General features: G+C 49.2%; 1 protein-coding gene across 1 annotated transcript in view; it reads right to left on the bottom strand.

Annotated features, from left to right (window-relative positions):
- disc1 (DISC1 scaffold protein) overlaps window positions 1-23,135 on the bottom strand; it is a 48,663-nt gene that overhangs the window by 10,810 nt on the left and 14,718 nt on the right. The window contains 6 exon segments of the mRNA XM_084470919.1: window positions 991-1,267; window positions 12,183-12,243; window positions 21,185-21,199; window positions 21,202-21,372; window positions 21,853-21,904; window positions 21,906-21,956. Coding sequence (XP_084327045.1) covers window positions 991-1,267; window positions 12,183-12,243; window positions 21,185-21,199; window positions 21,202-21,372; window positions 21,853-21,904; window positions 21,906-21,956 — 627 coding nt within the window.

The raw sequence follows: 23,135 nt of genomic DNA, 5'->3' as shown, positions 1-23,135 counted from the left end.
AGACAGACAGACAGACAAAAACGACATACAAACAAGCAAACACATGTGCATCCTTCCAAAATGCAGGCTGCCATGGCGAAACACACACACTCGCATCCTCCCACGCAAAGTAGGCGGGGGTTCTCTGAGAAAGCCAATTGTTCTGCAAATGGTCGCCCCTCTGACCTACACTTTTCCCTTGTCTGGAAATACTGTAGCTCCGAGCCCCAATGGTAAGACTCATCTTACTGTAGCAGGCCGGGGTTTGAGTGAGCCGCGCATACCTTGAGAAAAATAATGCTTTGTTTGTACTTTTTCAAGGTCAGATTTAATATACACTGCCATAAAACAGCTGGAATTCATGTGCCCTTAAAACCGAAACGCACCCAAATTGACCTTTTCTGGGGCAGGCTACATGCACAGCCCATGTAAGAATGAATAATTCAATGACCTCTGGAGACATCCTCCGCAAAAAGGGAATTAGAATCAGAAGAATACATCTGTGAGCTGTTAGGTGCAAGACAATAAGTCTGGTGGGTGGGTAGTATAGGCCTGCTGCTACTCAATCATGCATGGCCAGGCCGGGCCGGTTCTGTCCCAGCTGGGGGTGGAACCACAGCACAAGACACACACCAGGTTCTCATGGGTACCTCAGTGAGACCTGAGGGTTCTGTCCCAGCTGGGGGGGGGGGAACCACAACCATAAGACACACGAGACACACACAAGACACAGACATATACATTTACACACACACACACACACACACATACACTCACACACACACACATATCTATACACATCACACCTGAGCACACCCACTCACTAAACGCACGCACACACATACAAGATCAATGAACGCACACACCCATACAAACAGGCAGACAGACACACACACACACACACACACACATGCACACATACACAAAACCACAGACATGTGCTCAAACACCCATACAGAGAAACACACACACACACACACACACGTACACAGCAAGGTTCTGGGTGCGTACCTTAGTGAACTCTGAGTGCTGCAGGTTGGCCTCGGGGCACCACCTCCCACCCAGGGCCGTGAGCATGGCGCAGTCCTCCTCCTCTTCTTCTTTGGTGGATGTCGGCATCAGCGCAAACAACGACCCCGCCGCCGTCACACTCACGGCCACGGCCCCGGGGGGCTCCTCCGAGTCGGCCCCGCTGTAGCTGGGGGTCCGGAGCTGGGGCCCCCGCAGGAAGAGGTGGCAGGCCTCCAGGTCCGCCTCCCACACCTTCTCCAGGGGTGGACAGCCACAGCTGTGGAGCAGGACAGACGGACACACGGACCAATCAGGGGCTGCCGAGCAACGGGTCGTGACTCGTCGGTCACCACAGCAGGGGACTGGGTGGATCACAGGCGAGATAGTGGTTAGTGTGGTAGTTTACTAGTTTACATTATTCTCAATTATTTGATTGTTAGTGTGTTTGCCAATTTCAGGACCGCAGAGTCGCTCACCAGCGAGAGACTCAAGACTCACTTGTTCAGAGATCACCTGGACATAGCCTGCCCCTTACCCCCCCCCTGCCCTTTCACCTCCCTTACTCGCCTAAAAACACCCCTCTTACACTCTTATTGTATGTTTGTACGTCCTGGCACTTAAAAATTGTACTAAGCATCGTGTCAAATCTTATCCTAGCTATCTTTGTTTTACAAGGGTCAATGAATCCTCACAGATCCCCGCCTCCAGCGACGTGATTGATCAAAACAAATAGTAAGCAAAAGAAAGTGAACCACCCTGGCCTGGACCCTCTCATCTTTGCTCTGAAGTACACTCACGGCCCTCACAGAGGAGTTGGGGGAAGGACGGTCATTTAATTGTAAAAGCCTTCTTCAGACCGAACCGGAAGCTCTTTGGTTCAAACAGATCCGTCGATACAGAGCCAGAGAGGGTCGGGCCTGGGTGAGTCGAGAACCAAGAACATGAGAGAGAGCTCCTCTTTGCTGTATCTCGCACTGAGCTAAAACAGGATTCGTACAGGATTTGAGCGATCAAAGGCTGTCAGAATACAGACAGCAGCTGTGGATTCTTCCAGCTGATAGAACACAAGGCCTGCCCAGACGTGAAGGATTAAGATTCTATGGATTTAATCAAACTCCTTATTCGGGCATCAAGTTTGAACTTTGAAAAATGAAATGTAAATGTCACCATGATATGTCCCAAAAATATGTTTTTAGACTGTAGAAGTCGAAAAAGTCTTTATCAGCGAATAGTGCGTTCCACAAGGTGTGGAAGGTGCTGATGTAGACGTGATTTTAGGACTGGTAGTTTTTTGTGTCCACGGCAAATAAATAAATAGATAAATAAATAAGTCATAAATCAGCCTGACAGTGCCTCTACCTGCTCCTTGGTCACCTTCATAACCAACATTAATATATACCATTTCTCTCTTGTGAGATATCACATACCTCCTGCTATGTCACCATGTATCATTGTGATAAAATGGGGTTCACGTGTAACCCGTTACCTGTGCCAGCAGTGCTAGACTCAGCTTATATGTTTCATAAACCTTACCCTATCATAGAAAATAAATCTGACTGATGATCAGCCGTCCTAATGTATAGTCCATTAGATATACAATAATAAATAGATAAAATATGTATAATAAACACTTCAATACAATATTATCTTTGATTTCATTCATTCACAGAAATATATATGTGGCCAAAGAGTGAAGCTGATTTCCTATTCAAGCATCTGCAGTGTAAGGTCTGCACCCTGCTGGAGTGAGACCCACCCCCCTCTCTCCCCCTCTCTCCCTTCTCTCCTTTCTCTCCTCCTCTTCTTTCTTCTTCTCTCTCCTTCTCTCCTCTTCTCTCCTCTCCCCTTCTCTCCTCTCCCCTTCTCTCCTCTCCCCTCTCCCTAGGGTTAGTATGTGATTGAAATAGGGTTCAAGTTAACCCTAGCAGTATTAAATACTGTGAAATACATGAACAACATTAGTAAATGATAACTAGACTAGTTAATTCTTTTAACCGCATTAACTCTTAACGTTAAGGAGCGACAACAAGTCTCTTCTGAAATGCCAATCGAGAGTGATTCTCCCTCCATCCGTCTGCATCGCTCTCTCGGCGGGGGGCCTCCGGCGGTGACCTCCTGACCCCTGAGTTAATGCGGGGTACGTGTCACCCTGCTGTCTGAAAGTGGGCGAGCAGGGCTCTCCTGGGCCGCTCGCCGCGCGGTAATAGGACGGAGAGACCGCCGGGCACACTCTGTACAGTTCCTCCACTCCCCGGGGGGAGTATGACAAGTCCTCGCTCGCTCCAACTTCTCTCTCTCTCTCTCTCTCTCTCTCTCTCTCTCTCTCTCTCTCTCTCTCTCTCTCTCTCTCTCTCTCTCTCTCTCTCTCTCTCTCTCTCTCTCTCTCTCTCTCTCTCTCTCTCTCTCTCTCTCTCTCTCTCTCCCTTCCTTTTTCCCGCTGTCTCTCAGTTGTCTCTCTCCCCTCTCTCTCTCTCGGTCCTTCGCCCTCCCTCCCTCTCTCCCTCCCTCTCTCCCAACCCTCTCTCTCTCCCTCTCTGTCCTCAATGAATGTAGACAGATAAACAGAGGACACAATCTGGCAGAGTATGCAATTCTGAGAAGGTTGGTTAAAAAATTTGGTTAGTCTCATTGAATCAACATATACATTATGATCCCTTCATAAATATTTCATGCAAATTCCCATAAGAATGTAATCTCCAACCCTCAAAAACACCATAATGAGCAGCCTTTTTTTATTTACTGCACACACACACCATATGTGATTCTTACAAATACATATAATATAATAGAGATGTAACAGCCATGAATAGGCCATTTCGGCTGTATCATCTCCCTATTGTAAAGAAATATGCGAACAAATACACAAAAGAAGAGAATAGAAATAATCACACAAACAACAACTGCGACTAACACAGGATTCCTTCCGTCGCCCACATGTGTGTGTACAGGTCTGGCAGCGTGTGCACACACACAACCACACCACACTGAAAATCAATGCAGGCTGAGTAAATAAATCCCTTCTTAAGGTCCTGCTTTGCTGTTCAAGTGCCAACCGGTGAATCACTCTTAACAATAATGTGTCCATTAAGACCGTCTGTCAGTGCGTCATCACATTACAGGGGGCATTTAGCAGATGCTTTTATCCAAAGAGACTTACAATAGTTCATACACACATTAACACACCAACAGCGGAGTCAACCATGCAAGGCGACAGCCAGCTCGTCGGGAGCAGTTAGGGCGAGGCGTCTCGCTCAGGGACACCTCGACACTCAACTAGGAGGAGTCGGGGATTGAACTAGCAACCTTCCAGGTTACAAGTGAACCCGCTCTACCTCCTCAGCTTAGCCGACTAATCAATCCAACCCCTGAAGGCAGAAGCTCAGAGTAGACTTCACACAAACAAACCCAAGGAGCAGGGCCATAGGACACTACGCATAGCTCTACGCATCACAACACGTTGTTACGCCACGTCACAACATCACATGCACGGCCGTCACGTGTGCAGAGCCCAGGTGATTGGAGGGGCTAATGAGATTGCAGATGAGGGGTGAACTGTAAGGCGACAGTAAGTAATGAACTGAGCGCACACCTGGGAAATGGTGGGCTTGGTTTTGTGTTTTAGTGTGTGTGTGTGTCTGTCTGTCTGTATATGTGTGTCTTGTTGTGTATTTGATTCAATGTGTGTATGCATTTGATGTGGAGAGTGTGTCCATGTGTATGTATCTTTGTGTAAAATATCATTGCTCCTTTGTGTGTGTGTGTGTGTGTGCGTGCGTGCGTGTGTAGACTTCTGCGTGTCGTGACACTTTATTCCACAATAATGATAAAATCATCATCAAGTAATAATATCAGGCAATATGTGGTGTGGCTGCTGCGGCGGCAAATACAACAAACAGCAGCAAAAAAAAACACAAAAACAACAATATCTGTTTTCTGTTTTCCTTTCAGCGGTGTTTACATCATGTGCCTGCTGCCCATCCATCCCCACTCTTTAGAAAAGGAACAGAGAGTTTTTTAACAGCATCCGTCTCCACGGAGACCAGACATCACGCCATTGCCATCACCCAATATCTGCCTCGCTCCCCACCACTTGCTACCCCACCCCCCCCCTCTCTCTCTGCCTCTCTCTCTCTCTCCCCACATTTTCTCCTCTCCTCTTTATTCTGCTTCTGTACCACAGTCTCTCTGAAAGGACACGGGAGCCTCGTGAGTGATTCACAAAAGGCCTGTGTGTGTGTGTGTACACTGTAAAAAAATAAAAAGTGAATTCAACTTGAAATTTCAAGGCAACTGTCTGCACAGGATTTTTGGGTTTTCATGTCAACTCAAACTTCTACGTTTTGAAGAAAATATCATACAGTTGTGCCAACTTAATTCTTATAGTTGTACCAGCTAATTTAAAAGTTGAGACAACTAAGTTTTTTTGGTCCAAATAACTTGTCTTTCATAACAATGAAAGTTTCAGAAATCTAGTTGTACACAGTAAGAATTCTAAGTCAATATTATATTGAATCATTCATGTGTAAAAATATCCATTTTGAGTTTTTCTTACAAAGGAAATCCTATTAACAATTACACAAATCGACAATAAACCAGCTTTTTAATTTGAAACAATTTTGCATGTTTATTTTTCACCATGAGGGTAATAAACAGCTTTAAAACACCTCCGGGCGCTAACACATGGGAAGTTGGAACCATAGGATCCAATTCGTATTTATTTATTTTGCCAGCTCAGTTTATGGAGTGAGATCAACTTTTAACCAGAAACGTTTGGAAGTTAGTTGAAACAGCTCAAATAAACAGTTTACAGTGCAACTTGTAGTTTTATGTTCACTCAATGTAAAAATCCTTTTAAGACCAGCAATTTCAAGTTATCGTTTTTACAGTGTATGTGTGTCTTTGTATGTGTTTGACTGTGTGAGTCTATGTGTGTGTATGTCTGTGCCTGCAGGTGTGGCTGTGTGTGTCTTTGAACGTGTGTGCGTCTGTGTGTGCGTGTGTGTGCGTTCACGCGCCACCTCCGCACCTCTGCTCATTATTACCACAAAAGGTATAAACAAAACGGGAACAAAAGGGACGGCAAATGGCCGTGTGCGCACTCGACCTCGCGGGCCCCGTGCCGGTGCAGAACCCCCATCATCGCGGGGCGGAACGGGGGCGTCGCAGAGCAGGGGAGCCGCCCTCCCTCTCTCCTGAGCGGCGGCGGTTCGGACGCCCGCTAAGACGACGCGTGAGGCCGTCTGAGGAGCCCATCGTTAAGCTCTAACGAGGGCTTGGAGTCAGACCGATCTGCAAATGTTGAATCACACACCGGTGGCGCCCGTAGAGACTGTCGGAATAATCTGATGTTCTTAGTTTTTGCTTTGTTGTATTCGTCGTTTCACTTTACAAAGCGCCTCAAAAAACGAGAGATAAATAAAACTAAATACAGGAAAACATACAGCTAATGATCAATCACCAGAGCTACTTATGTACATATATATAAATGTAAGTATTAACTGTGACTTGTTGAGTAAATATAAGCGGTAAACATGCTGTTAGTAACAGAGCACTTTTAGGGGAAGATGCACTATGATGTTTAATGCGATTCAAAATGTCTGAGCTCACCTTGTAGGGCAAAGGCACGTTACACCACAGAACCTCACACAGTGCTCGCTCAAGAACCAGGTTGAGGCGGCGGGGGGGGGGATTAGTTTACAACGTGTCTCTATGGCAACTGCACGCAGTAGGGCATTTTGTGCTGTGGTTACAGGGACGGTGGTATACAGTCTTGATTGCAGATAAGTGCCGCTATCCAAAGTAAGGCAGAAAAAAAAACACCACAAAAGAAAATCAACCGTCGCTGTCCCTGTTGGCAGCATAGGTCACGGGGAGAGGGGGAGAGTGAGGCGTGTGGCGTGCCCCCCTGCTGTGTGCGGAGACAGGACCCCGCGTCCTTCTCAGACCACGCATACACAAACAAGTCGGGCAGCACACTGGAAGCATTGTGCATTTTCTTCAGGGTTTCCAGCAGAGTGCGAAGTTATAGCGGACTGCTGACCAAACGTGGACATCGAATTGTTTAACAAACAAATTTTAGACGTTCTACGTCGCCTCGCATTTTTTAATTGGATTTGTATTTAAAAAGAGATAGACATTGGCATCAATCAGTCAGGTCAAAGAGTGCCACCTGCAGCGTGTGGGTTCTGTGCATATGAAGGATTCCCTCAGCAACCACACTCAGTATGGTCAATTATGATTATCACATACTATATTTAATATGAAATACCTCCGGCTGAGCCGCCTCTCTGTGCCCCTGCACCTCCGGATTTACATATCGTTAGCCTCAAAGCATAATTGCTGAAGTGATATTTTATGATTCATCTTGTATTTAGCGTAAAAAATGCCCAAGTCAAATCGAAGAGTGAGACGGATAGTGATTATGGAATGTAAAAAGCACTCTGATTGGCTTAGGATATAATGAGGAAGAGTGAATCAGCGGCGTTAGGAGAGTAGAGTCAGGTTAGATATCACAATTTGGCCAAAATATAACTTATAACTTATTATTATTATAACTAACCCCTGTATCACAGAGCTTTGTTTTTCCCGGTCCATTTGACGGGGCGAGACACTGCCCCTACCCCCTGTCCTCTCTCTCATCCTGGCAGGGGTCAGTGGTGGATGTGGCCTGAGACTTCCCACCAATCTTAATGTTTCTTCCATACTGCATCCTGCCCCCCCCCCCCCTCAAGCTGTTGGTTGCTGGCCCTCTCCAAGTGCTCCTCTACAGCGGGGCCAATCTTCCCTGAGTCACAGGCGGCGTGCCAAAGCATGCGGTGACTTCACCCTGAGACAACGGCCAAGCGTGTGAAGAGAGAGGAAAAGCCTTTCTCAGACGGCGGAGGGAGAGGTATTGTTGTATCACCTGCTGGACATCCAGCCATCTGTGAAAAACAATTCAGCTCTCCGCTCGCTGGCACTAGAGCCGTGCCTGAGCTTTATTTGTATTTAATTTGCTGTGTTGTGGACCTGATGAGACGAACCAGTGCATCCGACTGTCTTCACATCCAGATAAATGAATGTTGACTTTCAAATTAACGTCATTAGCAACAACTTGTTTGCCTGGTTGTGTTAAAAAAAAAATGCTAATCAGCGCAGCCATAAACAACAACAGAATGAGTAGCTCCATCCCATCAAGTTAGTTGTCTTAAAATAATTAGTTTTGTTAATGAAGTCTCCAAACGACTGTAATGGCAACCAAAGCAATTTGTGAACTTTCAACAACGGACCAACTGAAAAACACAGTCGGTTTCATTTAAAGATGATAGCCCCACCAGGGCGCATAGAGTAAACAAAAACCATTAATGTGTTTAAATGGAGGCCATTACATCCAGGAAGCCATTTCACTACTCCTGTTTATTGTTCACCTCTTCAACCAAGGTGAATGGAAAACAAACTTAACACTGATACAGAATGTTCAGGCTAACTTCATCCAGCTTGTCAGAGAGAATGAAGATATCAAATGCAGATGGAACCGGTGTATTCCAAGCGTGTCGTCTAATCACTGCATTGTCATGAGTCGAAAGGTTGATTGTGATTGTTGGCAATATCCCCAATGTTGTGATCATTGTAAACATTGATCGACTAATCTGCCACAAGCCTGAATGTCCTACCTTCCAGGATTAACAGCTTCATACCTCTATCATGTGTATCGTTGTTGTAGCAGTAAAGTGAACAGCCCTACATGCTTGCTCATCATAACGTCATCACTAATAGGCATTTCTTCATTTTGCTTCCCATTGCAACGAATGGCTCTATGGTTGAAATACCGATCACATCCTTAATAAATGGTAAATAGACTGAATTTACATTGCGCTTTTCCACCACCAGTGGCTACTCAAAGCGAATATTTAACAATATTCCCCCAACATTCACCCTAATAACATAATGCACACATTCACAAACCAACGGCTGTGTCCACCATGCAAGGTGACAGCCAGCTCGTCGGGAGCAGTCAGCTAGGAGGAGACGGGGATCGAACTAGCAGCCTTCTGGTTACCAGCCAAGCTGCTTAACCACCTGAGCCACATTCCGCCCCTCAATAACGAGGATTTGGTTACAATCATGGGCACATTAGCTAGCTCTGGTGTGCGCCGCCGCTCCGAGCCTAGACGGACGAGGCAACGGCTCTGAAAGAGAACATGGTACGAATACTTAATTGGCGTGTCATCGGCAGACGTGGCGATAATAACCGCTGGCCCCGAGGCGTCAGTCACGCAGGGCCAGTGCTGCGCTGCTCGTCTGCCCAGCGGACGGCTGCCTGTCAATCACGAGGTTGTCACGTTTCCTTTTGGTTGTCATTGGCATGATTGGAGGTTTGCTGCCAGTGCTGTTCTTATTATGAGCGAGGCGGCAGCAGCAGCAGCAGCAGCAGCAGCAGCAGACTGCTGGCCCGAATCACTACACCACCCGAACCAAGAGGGGTGTATATTCTCAAGCCACACAGGACCGGCGTCATGGGCCTGTTATTGTGCATCGATACCGAGAAAGACTGACCTGCCGGTACCAGCGGGGCACTTTTGAGATCTGAGATTTGAGATTTGAGACGAAAAGGTCTGTGCATAACATCCCAATGTGGCAGCTTTCACGCTGAAACCAACCTTTCCGAGGTTACTTTGCAGGTCAAAAAAGAAAGAGCACTTTGCTTTGAGGAGTAATGATGTCAAGTTTCAGTTGATTTGTGAGTTCAAAACGTTCATGGTAGGAGCAAGAGAGACACAATTGGAGGGTGACGGAGATAGATGAAAAAACACAGATATTTGAGTTCATGAAACAACCGAAGCAGACTGGAGGGAGAAGAGGACTGGAAGCATAGGCGTCGATTACGCTGGGGACGCTGGGGACGCGTACCCACCAGTTTTCGTCAAGATTAATTTTGTACCCACCACTTAAAGAGACAAAAAACTTGAGTTGAATTATTATGGATTATTACATGGCTCTTCTCAATGCTGTGGAATGCGCTGTTCACTTGCATGGGCCTTCCCGACTTCCAGCGGTGAATTATTTTTCGATAATTGACCGTTGCATATAATGACCGCTGTCAAGGAAAGTAGCTCTGATTCACATCTCTCGTATCACTCTGCAAGTAGTCCGGTAACTTATCAACCCCAGCGTACTCGGTTGCTAAGCAACGTCAACGTCTTTGGCGGACTATTTCTCTGCTGATCAACACTACGAATGCTGGTAACAAATTAATTGTAAAAAGACACACTGTGTGAAGTAATTTTTTCGTTTTTGGAAGTAGCCGTGTAATAAGCGGGATAATGTATAGAACGTCGCCGATCATTATCTAGAACAAGCCCCTTCAGGGTGAAGCAAGACACCATCGCTTTGCGCGGTGTCCAGTTCGCCCTGTCGGGGCTTATTTTCCCGATAATGACCGGCGTTCTATACATTATCCCATACTTATTTTTGTATGAGCTGCCAGCCTGGCTTGGACAATGAATGAGGTACTAATACCAATACTCTTGGCTGGGATGCAATGATGAGGCATCAGACAATCAAGTCATTTTAGCCTGAATACATAGGTAAAAAGCACCAGAGCAGGTTGCTAGTACCATGGACATACAGAGCGATAACCTGTTGAACTTAATGGATGTGGTAGGCTACACCACGGGATGCATCTGCAGACCACTGCCACATAAATAAAGGTAAGACGCAATATTTATTGCTTAAGATTTGCTGGTGCTGTGGTGAGGTGTTTTGTGTTTTTTTGTACTCAGGTGGTCGGCTGTTTCAACTCTTGCAATTGATGTTAGCCATAGCCACCAAGTAGCCTAACTTATCCACGGTTTGTGTTCGTACAGTGTTGGGTATAGTGGAGATGACGATAGTGGAGTAATTAGTGGAATATTTGTGGTGGGGAGTGCATGAGTTTTGGTCAGAATGCCTGATGTAGATTGGCTGGATGCGTGTTGTGAATTGAGAACAGCCAGCTCATGATGTGATACAGCGTTCAGCTGTGCAACAAATATGTTTTGCTTTTTCAATCTTGACATTTGTAGTGCTGTGGTAGCCACACGTTTGCCCCTTCTCAACTTAAACACGTAGTTAATTTCCTTTCATAGGTCCTCTTTGTTTGTGTTGGTAGGTTAGTCATGTCATGTCACGTTGTCAACATTGGGTACATGGAGCACAACATAGTGGGTCATAGCCTATGTCCAAAGCTTTTTGGAAACGCTTTCTTCATAAAACGTCTGTTTTTTTGTATACATTTTATTCATTAGTAAGCTACATGGGTATGCCGTCTTTCAGAACCCTTCATTACCTGCACTAAAGATAAAAAAAAGAGTGCATCCTCATTGTACCCAGCACTTCTGAAAATGCACTTTCGAACGCGTCTCTGTCCCCAGCACATTTCAAACCAAACTGACACCCATGACTGGAAGTATCATGAAAGAATGGAGGACAAATGTTAGAAGAGGAAGAGGAGGAGTAGGGTGAGGTGAGGTGATGGAGCGTGAGGGGTGGTGTATTCGGGTGGCCTAGTTCCGAGGACAGGGATCAGGTAAGAACCGCCCTGTGTTCTCTGTTCCCGGGTACAACGAGAACAGCAAGTCATGGTCGGGGCTATATCGTTCCCCTTCTTTGGGAAACTCTACCTTCCCGTGGTTCAGACCCTCCTGCCTCCATGCCTGTAGTTTTCTTTGCGCAAATGAGTAACGGGCCACAGAAGTCTTTCTCACACTCTGTAGGGCACCACAATCACATGAAGCGACTCATTTCCCTCTGCATGTATGAAGTATGAACTGTACTTCCCTTATATTTCTGGTGCGCTGATGTAGTTATAAGCATTAGTAATCCTTTACTACTGTTGTTCTATGTTCTATCTGTGTTCTATCTATGTGTACTAATGGTGTTCATGTTATCTAAGGTATTTATTTATACAGTATAAAATAGGGTTAGAGTTGACTTTGACCCTATTTAAATAACACACTAACCCTAACACCAATGCTATTGCTATCTTATAATGCGGGGAGGGGCGTTGGGTAAAACATAAAGAGGGAGAAACAGATCAACAGGAAAACAACAAGGCGGTGAAGACCGGAGGCCAGTGGGAATGGGAGGCCATGGGAAACAGGAAGATTTCGAAGGACGGATAGGGGTGGGGCCATAGTGGGGATAGGGGGGGTGGACCGGAAGAGGACTCTTACCTGGGAAGTCTGTCCTCCAGCAACTCGATATACTTGGCAGCGTTCTCTTTCAGTAGACTCTCTGTTACACACACACACACACACACACACACACACACACACACACACACACACACACACACACACACACACACAAAGACAGAGAGAGAGGGAGGGAGCAGTCTGTTACTTACACTTCATCTGCCACGTGCTAGACGTCTCCTAGCAACGGAAGCCCTCTCTAACTCATTATCTATACTGTAGGTGGAGGCTATTAGGAGAGCTACTCATTACACAGCACTGGTCTGCTATCTGGCTGGAGAGGAGTAACAGAGAGGCCATGGCACTTTCAAAGTCTCTCCATCTCCCTCTCTCTCTCTGTTAGGAGCCATGCAGAGGAACAAGATGTATTTCTCCGCCTCTGGTGCAGATTGCGTTCTGATTGGCAGCAGTCTCCATACTGTGCCAGATTGTCCGTGGGGCAAGTGGAGTTGGGGTAAGTTTTGAGTTCTTTTGGCTCGTAGTTCCTTCTTCCCCCACCCCACCCCCCTACCCCCCGAGGAGACACGTCCGGGCAGGGCTGACTGTTGGATGGGTTAGAAGGCGCATGTGTGTGTGTGTGTGTGTGTGTGTGTGTGTGTGTGTGTGTGTGTGTGTGTGTGTGTGTGTGTGTGTGGGGGGGGGGGTGCTTGGCAATCAGAGTACTGTTAATGAGCCCATGTATAAAACATGAGAACCCACACACACACCCAACCCCTCGGAACACAACAGCACTCACACCAGAGTGCACCGTGCGTGCCCTTCCTCCTGTCTGTCTAGTGTTTCTTCCGTCTTCCGTTAGCCACGCTTTACCTCACTCCTATATACACACACACACACACACACACACACACACACATTTAGTCACACAATGCTGTCCTTCGGCTCACATCCTACGGTAAAAATCATAGCAATTCGACACCTATTTCGATCTTCAGCCGTTTTTTTACCACAACCCTTCTCCACACAAAGACACAGAGACGGCTCGTGGCGCCGTGTGGAAGCTCACACTGAGCGACACTAACCTAATTAGGTGTCCTGATTGCAGGCACAATCACACAGGGCTTTCTGGAAATCTAATCTGTATCATTGTCGCCGCTGGTGACTCTTAGAGAGCGACGGTTCAGGGAGGAGAGACGAGCAGGAGGAGGAGAAGGAGGAGAGACAAGCTGGAGGAAGAAGAGGAGGAGGAGCAGGAGCAGGAGGAGGAAGAAGAGGAGGGGCAAGAAAAGAAGGAGGAGGAGGAGGAGGAGGAGGAGGAGGAGGAGAAGGAAGAGGAGGAGGAGGGGTAGGAGGAGGAAGAGGAGAAGGAAGAGGAGGACGAGGGGGAGGAGGAGGAGGAAGAGGAGGAGGAGAAGGAGGAGGAAGAGGAGGAGGAGGGGTAGGAGGAGGAGAAGGAGGAGGAGCTCTGTATGCACACACCTAGCAGTAAGACATCCTAAGCTGGAGTTGTCCTGTGATCGAGAGACAAGAGCAAACAGATGGAAAGACATGGTTGTACGCACACACACACACACACACACACACACACACAGACACACACACAGGTGCATACCTGAGCAGACGCCTGGACAGATTGACAGGCTTCGTCTGGTTTATGGTCCCACTATAGACGGTGTGTGTGTGTGTGTGTGTGTGTGTGTGTGTGTGTGTGTGTAGTTGTGTATGTGTGTGTAGTTGAGTGTGTGTGTGTGTGTGTGTGTGTAATTGTGTGTGTGTGTGTGTGTGTGTGTGTGTGTGTGTGTGTGTGTGTGTGTGTGTGTGTGTGTGTGTGTGTGTGCATGAGACAATTAGCGACAACGAGTGAGGACAGGAAGCAAGAGAACGAGGCAGAGGAAGCCAGTGAGAGACAGACGAACAAGCCAATCGGATTGATATCACCCATCAGGGGAACAGGTGTGTGTGTGTGTGTGTGTGTGTGTGTGTGTGTGTGTGTGTGTGTGTGTGTGTGTGTGTGTGTGTGTGTGTGTGTGTGTGTGCGTGTGTGTGTGTGGAACGGACAGCTCGTTTAAGCACGTGCGAGCCTGTCCCACCTGACAGAGCTTCTGCCGTTAGCCGCGACTCCCCCTGCGCGGTGGAGCTAGCCAGCTAGCCTCCGAATGATAGATGGAGCCATTAAGACGCCATGTGAAGACGTCAGGTCACCGAGGAGGGGGAGGGGCTCTCAGAGAGGGGGGGGGGGTGGGGGGGAGGACCATTTTCGGAAAATGGTTGCCCCTCCGTCGCCTTATTTAAATCCACTGAGTTGAAAGCGTCGCCATGGGAGAACAACTCCAGTGCGTTACCAGCGGGTTGGCTGGTAACCAGAATGTTGCTAGTTTGATCCCTGGCTCCACCTCGAGTGTCGAGATGTCCCTTAGCAAGACACCCCCACCCTGACTGCTCCCTACGAGCTGAGCTGGCGGTCGCCCTGTGTGGTCGACTCCACTGTCTGTGTGTGAATGTGTGCATGAGTGGGTGAATGTTAGGCAACAATGTAAAGGGCTTTGAGTGGCCACTGGTTAGAAAAGCACTATATATATATATATATATATATATATATATATATATATATATATATATATAGAGCTTTTCTAACCAGTGGCCACTCAAAGTATATATATATATATATATATGCAGTCCATTTACCATTTAGCATATAGTTGTCTGTCTGAAGGCCTGAACTTGGACAAGACATAAAGAAGGCCGCCTGGACAGATCAAGACCGAGCCAAGGTGCTGGAGGGGCCCCTGGGGGACATATGGGTCACTCACAAAAATCCCCAACTCATCCTGCTCATTGAAAGGCACGGGTCAATGGAAGGCCACGTAGTGAGGAGCACTGAAATCAACGCCTGTGGTAAAGGAAGCCGGTCTTGAGTCTGAAGTACGTACAGAGGAGGGTCGGTTGGAAAGTCACACAAAAGACAAGCTTTGGAGTCGGCCTTTGGAAAATTCATGAGCATCCTTCCATCCTTGTGCCAGTGGTCTCAGTGGCATGGTGTCAATGATGGCTGCCAATTGCCCCTGTGCCCAAAAGTGGAATATTCTGAGCCCATTCACAGCACTCAGTCTCTCTAGTGGGTGAGACAATGGAAGTGACTCTATTCTTGACTGCAAAGAAGAACAGAACAGACAGCGAATGCTTCTCTGGTGATGATAATTAAGGGGTAGTGAGTAAGGGGTAAGCTTCTGGAAGACACAAGCCTCGCTGTTTGTAGTTATATATATTCATGATAAAAGATAGGATGTAATGTGTTTTTAGATTATCACATTATGAGCAACTTGATTATAACGTTTACATGAATGACACACAGCTCTCAGTAAGTCTTATAGTGTTGTGCTTCTCGCTAGTGACAATACGTAGTTTTGGATTGCAATGTATTTTATTATCTGCATTCACTGTCAGGGTAGGACCATTGGTGGGATAATCCTCGAGTGAAATTCAAAGCGGTGCAGGTGTTTGGTTAGCCAATGACAATATCTGTGCTTAGTGTGCGTTTGGTTTTAAGTTCAGTCCATAAAGCCAGTTATCCATAGTGGCCTTCCAAGGACTTCAGGGATAGCCTCATCAAGTCTAATCACTTATTTACTTGCTACTCCAATGAAAGAGCAATACATTCAGTCAGAACCGATTGGTTGACTAGAAAAGACGACAAATCACTTCATTCCACTCGGTAGTTCAGAACCCCCTGAAGGGGCGGACACAGAGCAGGGAGAGAGGGGGGCGTAATTCCCGGTAATGAAGCCGTTAGCTGCATTAACGAGACAGTGGCCAAGGTGTTCACCGCGACACTGCAACACGGCAACACTATTTGTCCCGCACTCTAATTGAAAGTGAATAATGCAGTAATTCCTCGATCGCATCCTAACAATCAGAGGAGGCGGCCGACATCTGCGCGGGCCCCTTGTGTTGTCAAACAAATTGGAGGCGGGCGCGCTACAAAGGGCTGAGCTGCCTAACAGGACAAGAGAGACGTCTGTGTCTTTGTCATCGAGAGGAAGGCCTCTGTCTGTGATTAATGTCCCCTCACGCCCCCCCCCCCCCACCCCCGGCTGCTGGCCCAGGCTGCCCGGGCCCCTCACAGGTAATGCATTGACTGCACATGCCCCTCCCAGGATGAACGCAGACACCAGGGGGAGGCACCCAGGAGGACCGTCGGCAGAGCTTATGGGGGAGGAGGGGGGGGGGGGGGGGGGGAGAAGATAGAGAGAGAGAGAGAGAGAGAGAGAGAGAGAGACAGAGAGAGAGAGAGAGGGACAGAGAAGTAAATATATGTGCCTTACTGCCTTCCCAGGCAGACACTCAATCACCCCCTGATGGTTTTTCAGGCAACCACGCCGTGACACGATGCTCTGAGGATAGGCATTAGCGATCGGCCACAAAGGTAATCAGTTCACACGGACAACGACAACAACCATGTCTTCACTTCACAAAGCACGTGTTTGGGTGGGTCTCCGTTTCAAACCGCGGTGGCGTGACTCACTTCAAGGCACCGTCGGTGTGTTGGAGATAAGGCCGGCGCGGGGGGAGGGAGAGGGACGGACCCACTGAACGGCACTTTGCCGTGGCCGACTACAGAGACCTTGTTTGCGACGAGTCTGGTCAGACGAGCGGCAGAGAGGGGTGTATCCACCCGGCCTCCACACCTGCACACACGCAACGTCTGCACTTAAAAGCTCTTTGCTCTCAAAGAAGCCTCCCCACCTCCTCCTCCACCTCCTTCTCCTCCTCCTCCTCCTCCCCGCGATGCCTGCTCCACTGGCAGTCCAATGATACCTCTTTGTTCCAAACCAGGACCTCTCAGCTTCAAACAACCACTTTCACGCGAAACAAATTGCCTTAAAGCCAACCAGTGGACAAAGGTAAATGGCAGTGTGTGTGTGAGGGTGCCGACACCTGTATTGTATGTATCTTGAGCGGCTTGTGACGGCTATAGATTATATACTGCCTTCTATGTTTTCTATCTATCTTCTATGTCACACAGGGTTCTGGTGTACATTTTTCTCAATTATTGTGAAGTAGACGTAGGTGTGTGTGCGTGTGTGTGTGTGTGTGTGTGTGTGTGTGTGTGTGTGTGTGTGTGTGTGTGTGTGTGTGTGTGTGTGTGTGTGTTGTGTGTGTGTGTGTGTGTGCGCGTGCATGTGTGTGTGTGTGTGTGTGTGTGTGGCTGTGTGCGTGTATGTGCGTGCGTGGCAGAAATCGCACACATGCCCGTACCTGCTTGTCATTCAGTGTCGCTATGATCTCCATAATAATCTTCAAGTGTGTGTGTGGACAATTTCACAATGAACCGCCACGCTGCCACTACGACATGCGGTAGAATCGGGGGGGCAGGGGGTGAGGCAGGGGGGGTGAGGGGACCCACCCCCCACTTTACCCATCACAATCACTTCACACCTTTTAGGAGAAGAGCGACACTACCAACTGCCACCGACGCCATCAAGTCCTTGACAGAAGTAGCCGGAAAGGCATGCATTAAACATGTCTGTCCTCCTCAGCCGTGCACGGCCCTGTTTGGACTCCATTACCAGAAGCATTGCAATCGTTTTTAATTACAAAGACCGAGAGGAAGTGACCAGGTTTTTGACTTGTTCTGCCGGCCGAGAGCCGCCCCGGGCTGTCAGGCTCGGTGACGTACTGCCTGGGCAGGCCACCAAGGAAACGTCCCATGATGCACTGCAACGCACAGGGGTGACATTGCCAGTGGAGAGTTGTATGGAAAGCATATGGGATTGCGGTGGCAGTGGACTTTCCAGCATAAATAATGAATGTTGGCTGAAATTGCAATTGGTCATACTCTAGTATGGAGCGTTGCCAAGTCGGAGCAGAATGCAGAATCAAGGCTACTTTAACGGAGAAAATGGCCGCTCCTCGTCTGGTACTGCTGGCATTGTAAAAGAAAGGTGCAATCAAATAAATACACGTTTCTAATAAATGACCACAGATGAGTTGGGATGTGACAGATTCAGGTTCCCCCCCTACCTACCCAGTACCCCCCCACCCCCCCCCCCCCCCCCCCCCCCCCCCCCACCCCCTCCCGCCCGGTACATTAGCATGTCTTAGCTCCAGGTTGTCGCCACACAGGTGCTCTGCTGGTTAATTGTATTTGCCAAGTTCGGTGGGAACCAAATTAAACCCTGGCGGCGGGGAACCCATTGTCCTCGGCTGGTGACGGCAATCCCGGCGACCGAGTGACAGGTTCAACGACGCCGTCTGTCTGGAGGGGGGGGGGGGGGGGGGGAAAGACGACGCTACACATCTGGAGAGATATCTCGCGCTCAGCACGTGGAAACGGCGGCACTGAGAAACCTGACGCCACGGCGACAGGGCTTCTCACACGACCCAGAGGGGGGGGGGGGGAGGACGTTCTCGTCACACGAGGACGCTAGAATCAGCACAAATGTTGGGAGATATGCAAACCGACGTGGCGTGCAGCTCGCCTTTGATGCAGACAAAGTCATCCCGGCCCCCCCGGGCTAAATAAATGGTAATGGGCTTTCGTGTGGACTATCACTTTCACAGAGCGTGTACGCCAGCCTCTTATTATCCAATGGGATGACAGTTTAATGAGACCCTTGCTTGGTGTCAGCCAGCCTTACAAAGCAGTGCCAGCCACATTGTGTTCGCCCACTTGGAGCACTTGAGCAAGGCACCACAACCAGTTATTAACTCCCAGTGCCACAGTGTCATCTTCCTCACCTGCTTCCAAGCACAACCCTACTGTGTTCAGCCACAACCATGTTGCCTCACTCGCCGTAGTGCTATTCTACACTACTCTATCCATGTGGATGATTTCACTGTACTACTCTGGAAACCATTATGGTATCCTCCCAATTGCTGTTTCTGGAAGTCTCTATGGAATTGATACAGAGCTTCATTTTACTAAATATATATTCTTTAATACTAAAAGTAGCAAATGAATAGGCTTGATACTGTATTTACGAACAGTTCATTTCTAGTACGTGAAAGAGAATGTTTCTTAACAATGAAACGATAAAACACCTCAGCCATTGTTGCCTCATCTGAACAATGAAACGCTGCCCCCTAGTGGCCGAACGAGCAGACAACGAGGTCCACCGACACCAGCGATCCAGACAATAGCCAGCAACGCCAGCCCAGCGCTGCTTTGTCTTGGAGTGAGTGCTACTTCATCAGCTGTCCAGCCGGCCCCCTACACAGTGCACCGTGCCTCAGCTCCCCTCACCTCTTATTCGGTCGGTCGCTTATGATCCTGTGCCACCGCGGGCGCACACACACACACACACACACGCACGCACACACACACGCACACATCAATCTCTCTGTTTTTTCTTAAAGTGATTTATTTAGGAACGAGCGGTGACGGACATACTGAGGGGGGCCGCGCGGGAGGGGGGCGGGGGGGGTGCAGCTGGTGCTGTCAACATCTATTTATCTCCTCTGCCACCGCAGGGAGACCACACCCATCTACTCACACACTGGCCCACCACAGGGGGTCCTGGCCCACGGCCTTCTGCCCACAGGGCCAAAGGAGCCACCCTATTATTCAGTTTCACAGAGACCCCCGCCGTTCATATCAGAGTCATTTGTTTTGAACGGTGATTATGTCCTTCATTGTGTTCCTGGATGTCACTCATTACGTCCCGGCGGGCCCTTTGTATGTGAACCGCTCCCCTGTGTCTGCCGCAGAGCGTGCGTCCAGGACCAGTGTGTTCGCCATGACGACGGTGAGGATGTTGCTGTCATGCCGATGGTTAGGTGGGGTCCGTCGTTTAAACGAGGAGCAGTGATTGGCTGGAATGCCCCGCTGCATGCGGACCGTCTCCGACCGCTTGCTAGTGGTTGTACGTCCCGCCGTGAGATTAAGCTGCTTCCTCTTCAACGTGTGATCTACTATGTAGTCGCTTAGATCCTCACCCCAACCCACTATTGTATCCTACACTGTCTGCTTGTCTCTACTCACTATTTAGTACATTTACATTTAGGGGACTTTGCTGACGCTTTTATCACACTTTTTTAGAGACTAACAACCATTCATGCACACATTCACACACCGACGGCGGAGTCGACCATGCAAGGCGACAGCCAGCGGGTCGGGAGCAGTTATGGTGAGGTGTCTTGCTCAGCGACACCTCAACACTCGGGGATCAACTAGGGATCGAACTTGCAACTAGTGGTGGCTCGTTCGCGAATGAATCAGTTAGAACGAACGACTTTTTAAAATGAACGAACCGTCCTGATTCGCCGCTCTCGTTCGACTCGTTCATCGTCTTTCGTCTCGTTCGTTCTCCGAGACTCGACTCCCATCTCCACCCACTAGTCGCTGAGTCGCACTGACTCACCGTTTGTTCACTGACTGTGTTTAGCGGTGAAGACTCGAGGACTGAGAAGTCACGAGAGCCAGCCGGGCAACAACATGCCAATTCCGACCATGAAGCGCTCCTCAGTTAAAAGGAACTTAGTTAATGTTGTGTTGATTGATGACCGTTTGTACCATTGCACGATCGTGATTCGTTTGAGAACGAGGGAGGAGCCGAGTCTGACCGACTCGGCTGAGAACTGTGCATTCACAATTCGTTTGAACGAGAACGAGGTAGGAGCCGAGTCTGACCGTCTCAGTGACTGAGAATCATGATTCACCGCTACCGGAAATGCGAACAAACGAACGAATGAACGAACGACTCTTCTTGGCAAACTGACCGATGCGAACTGATTCATTCAAACAAATCATGAAATCCACCACTACTTGCAACCTTACTAGTTACCAGTTCTACCCGCTCTACCTCCTGAGTGCATGTTTCTTCTTCCGCAAGCTCACATGGGATCACGTGTTCCAGTTCAAGTCCTTTCTCCTCCCCCTCCTCCCCCTCATCCTCCCCCTCCTCCCCCTCCTCATCCTCCCTCCTCCTCCTCCTCCTCCCCTCATCCTGCTCCCCCCTCTCCTCCTCCCCCTACTCCTCATCCCCCTCCTCATCGTCCTCCTCCTGCCCCCTCTTCCTCCTCCTCCTCCTCCTCCTCCTCACCGTGCTGCGCCTCCTCTGCTCCAGCTCGGCCCTCAGCTGCTGCTGCTGCTCCTTCATGCGGGCCAGCTCCTGGCCGTTGCCCCAGCTGAGGCGCTGCAGCCGTCGGGCCAGCCGCTCCAGACGGTCCCTCTCCTGGTACACCGCCTTCATCTCCACCTTCAGCTCCTTGGCGCTGCCGAAGTCGCTACCTGGAACGGGGCGGAGCTACTTATTAACTTGTTACCATGCTCCCTGATGAAGGGGGCTTGTTTAAAGGGGTGGTATCACGCCACCAGGTGTGAGTGTGATTAGCCATTACAAGCCATTTGAAAATCTGTGCTTTAGTGACATCACAAAGTGGGCGCATCCACCTAGATGTATGACGGATAGATAAGCAACGTTTGCTACCGTCCACTTGGGAGGATGGTAGACGGCTCTATCCATCATACATCTAGGTGGAAACGCCCACTAGTGATGTCACTAGGGCACAGGAAAAGGCAGATTTTCAAACGGCTGGTAAAGGCTAATCACACTCACCCTTTAATTTAAGGGAAGGCTTCATTTAAGCTAGAGGGTTGAGTGGTGATGGGGTGGGCGGTGTGAGGTGAAACAAGGCGTGGCTGAGGTATGAGGCAGTAGGCAGGGTATGGTAAGGTGGTGTGGGGGGGGGGGGGGGGGGGGCGCCTCACCTGAGATGGCCGCCATCTTGGCTTCGTGGAGCGCCAGGAGCTGGGTTTCCGTTCTCGCTGACTTTCCTCCGCAGGCTCCCGCCCAGCCGCTGACTGGTGACCACCTGGGAGACGAGACAGACACACACGCGCTCCGTCAGACCGCAGAACCCCCCACCCGACCCACCCCTGCGGACGCTTTTATCCAAAGCGACCTTCAACCATTCATTCACACATTCACACATTCACACACCGACGGCGGAGTCTACCACGCAGGGCGGCAGCCAGCTCGTCTGGAGCATTCAGGGTGAGGCGTCTTGCTCACACTCTACACACCTCGGACACCTCCGACGCTCTAGGAGGAGCCGGGGATTGAACTAGCAACCTTCTCTCCTGAGCTACTGCCGCCCCAGTTCCCTCTTCCTCGACTCTCTCTGTCTCTAACGAGGCCGTCTCCACCTGTGACTACTAGAGGGCGGGGGGGCGACAGGGGGGGGGTGGCTTTACTTTGAAGACCGAGTTACGGACGGATGACAGCGTGAAGTTTGGGGACTGTAACCTTTACCGGAGAAAGAGGCTTCCTCTGCTCCCTGTGGCCAGACGGCCGTGCCTGACATCCTAATAAAAGAGTCCATTAGAATATCAGGGGAGAGGGGAGAAGAAAGGGGGAGAGGTGGGGGGGGCTGAATGTCATGGGGCTGACGGCGGTGTCAGCCGGTATGACCGCCGAGGGGGCGAAGACGTCGACTACGCCATGTCCCCCTCTCTCTCCCCCCCCCACTCTCCCCCTCTCTCCCCCCTCCTCCCCCTCTAGGACCGTCCTTTATACCTGTGTCCTTCAGAATGGGTTTTCTTCTTCTTTGAATTAGCACCGGAGGAATCCCAGAGAAGGTGTGTGTCCCTGGGCTGTGGCAGCCCGCTCCCCTCCTCGTTAAAGGGAAGGTTGTGAAGATAGTTTTCTTTGTGATCTGGCAGATCAGGGAGCGCTAATGAAAGAGCGTTAATGTAAGTGTTTTTCTTTGTGTAGATCTTTGTGTGTGTGTGTGTGGTGTGTGTGTATGGGGTTGTGCACGCATGTGGGTGTGTGCGGTTGTGCGGGTGTGTGTGTGTGTGTGTGTGTGTGTGTGTGTGCGCTTGTGCGCGTGTTGTGTATCTGTGTGCGTTTGCGTCGTGGGTGTGGTTGTGAACACGTTTCTGCGTGTGTATGTGGTTGTGCGCACATGTGTGTGTGCGTTGTGTGTGTGTGTGGTAGTGTATGGTTGTGCGTTCATTCGCAGCGTGTGTGTATGCGTCTGTGTGTGTTT

The sequence above is a fragment of the Micromesistius poutassou genome (assembly GCF_964030765.1).
Source record: "Micromesistius poutassou genome assembly, chromosome: 7".
Classification (NCBI taxonomy): Eukaryota; Metazoa; Chordata; class Actinopteri; order Gadiformes; family Gadidae; genus Micromesistius; species Micromesistius poutassou.
This window is presented reverse-complemented; position numbering and strand designations above follow the sequence as displayed.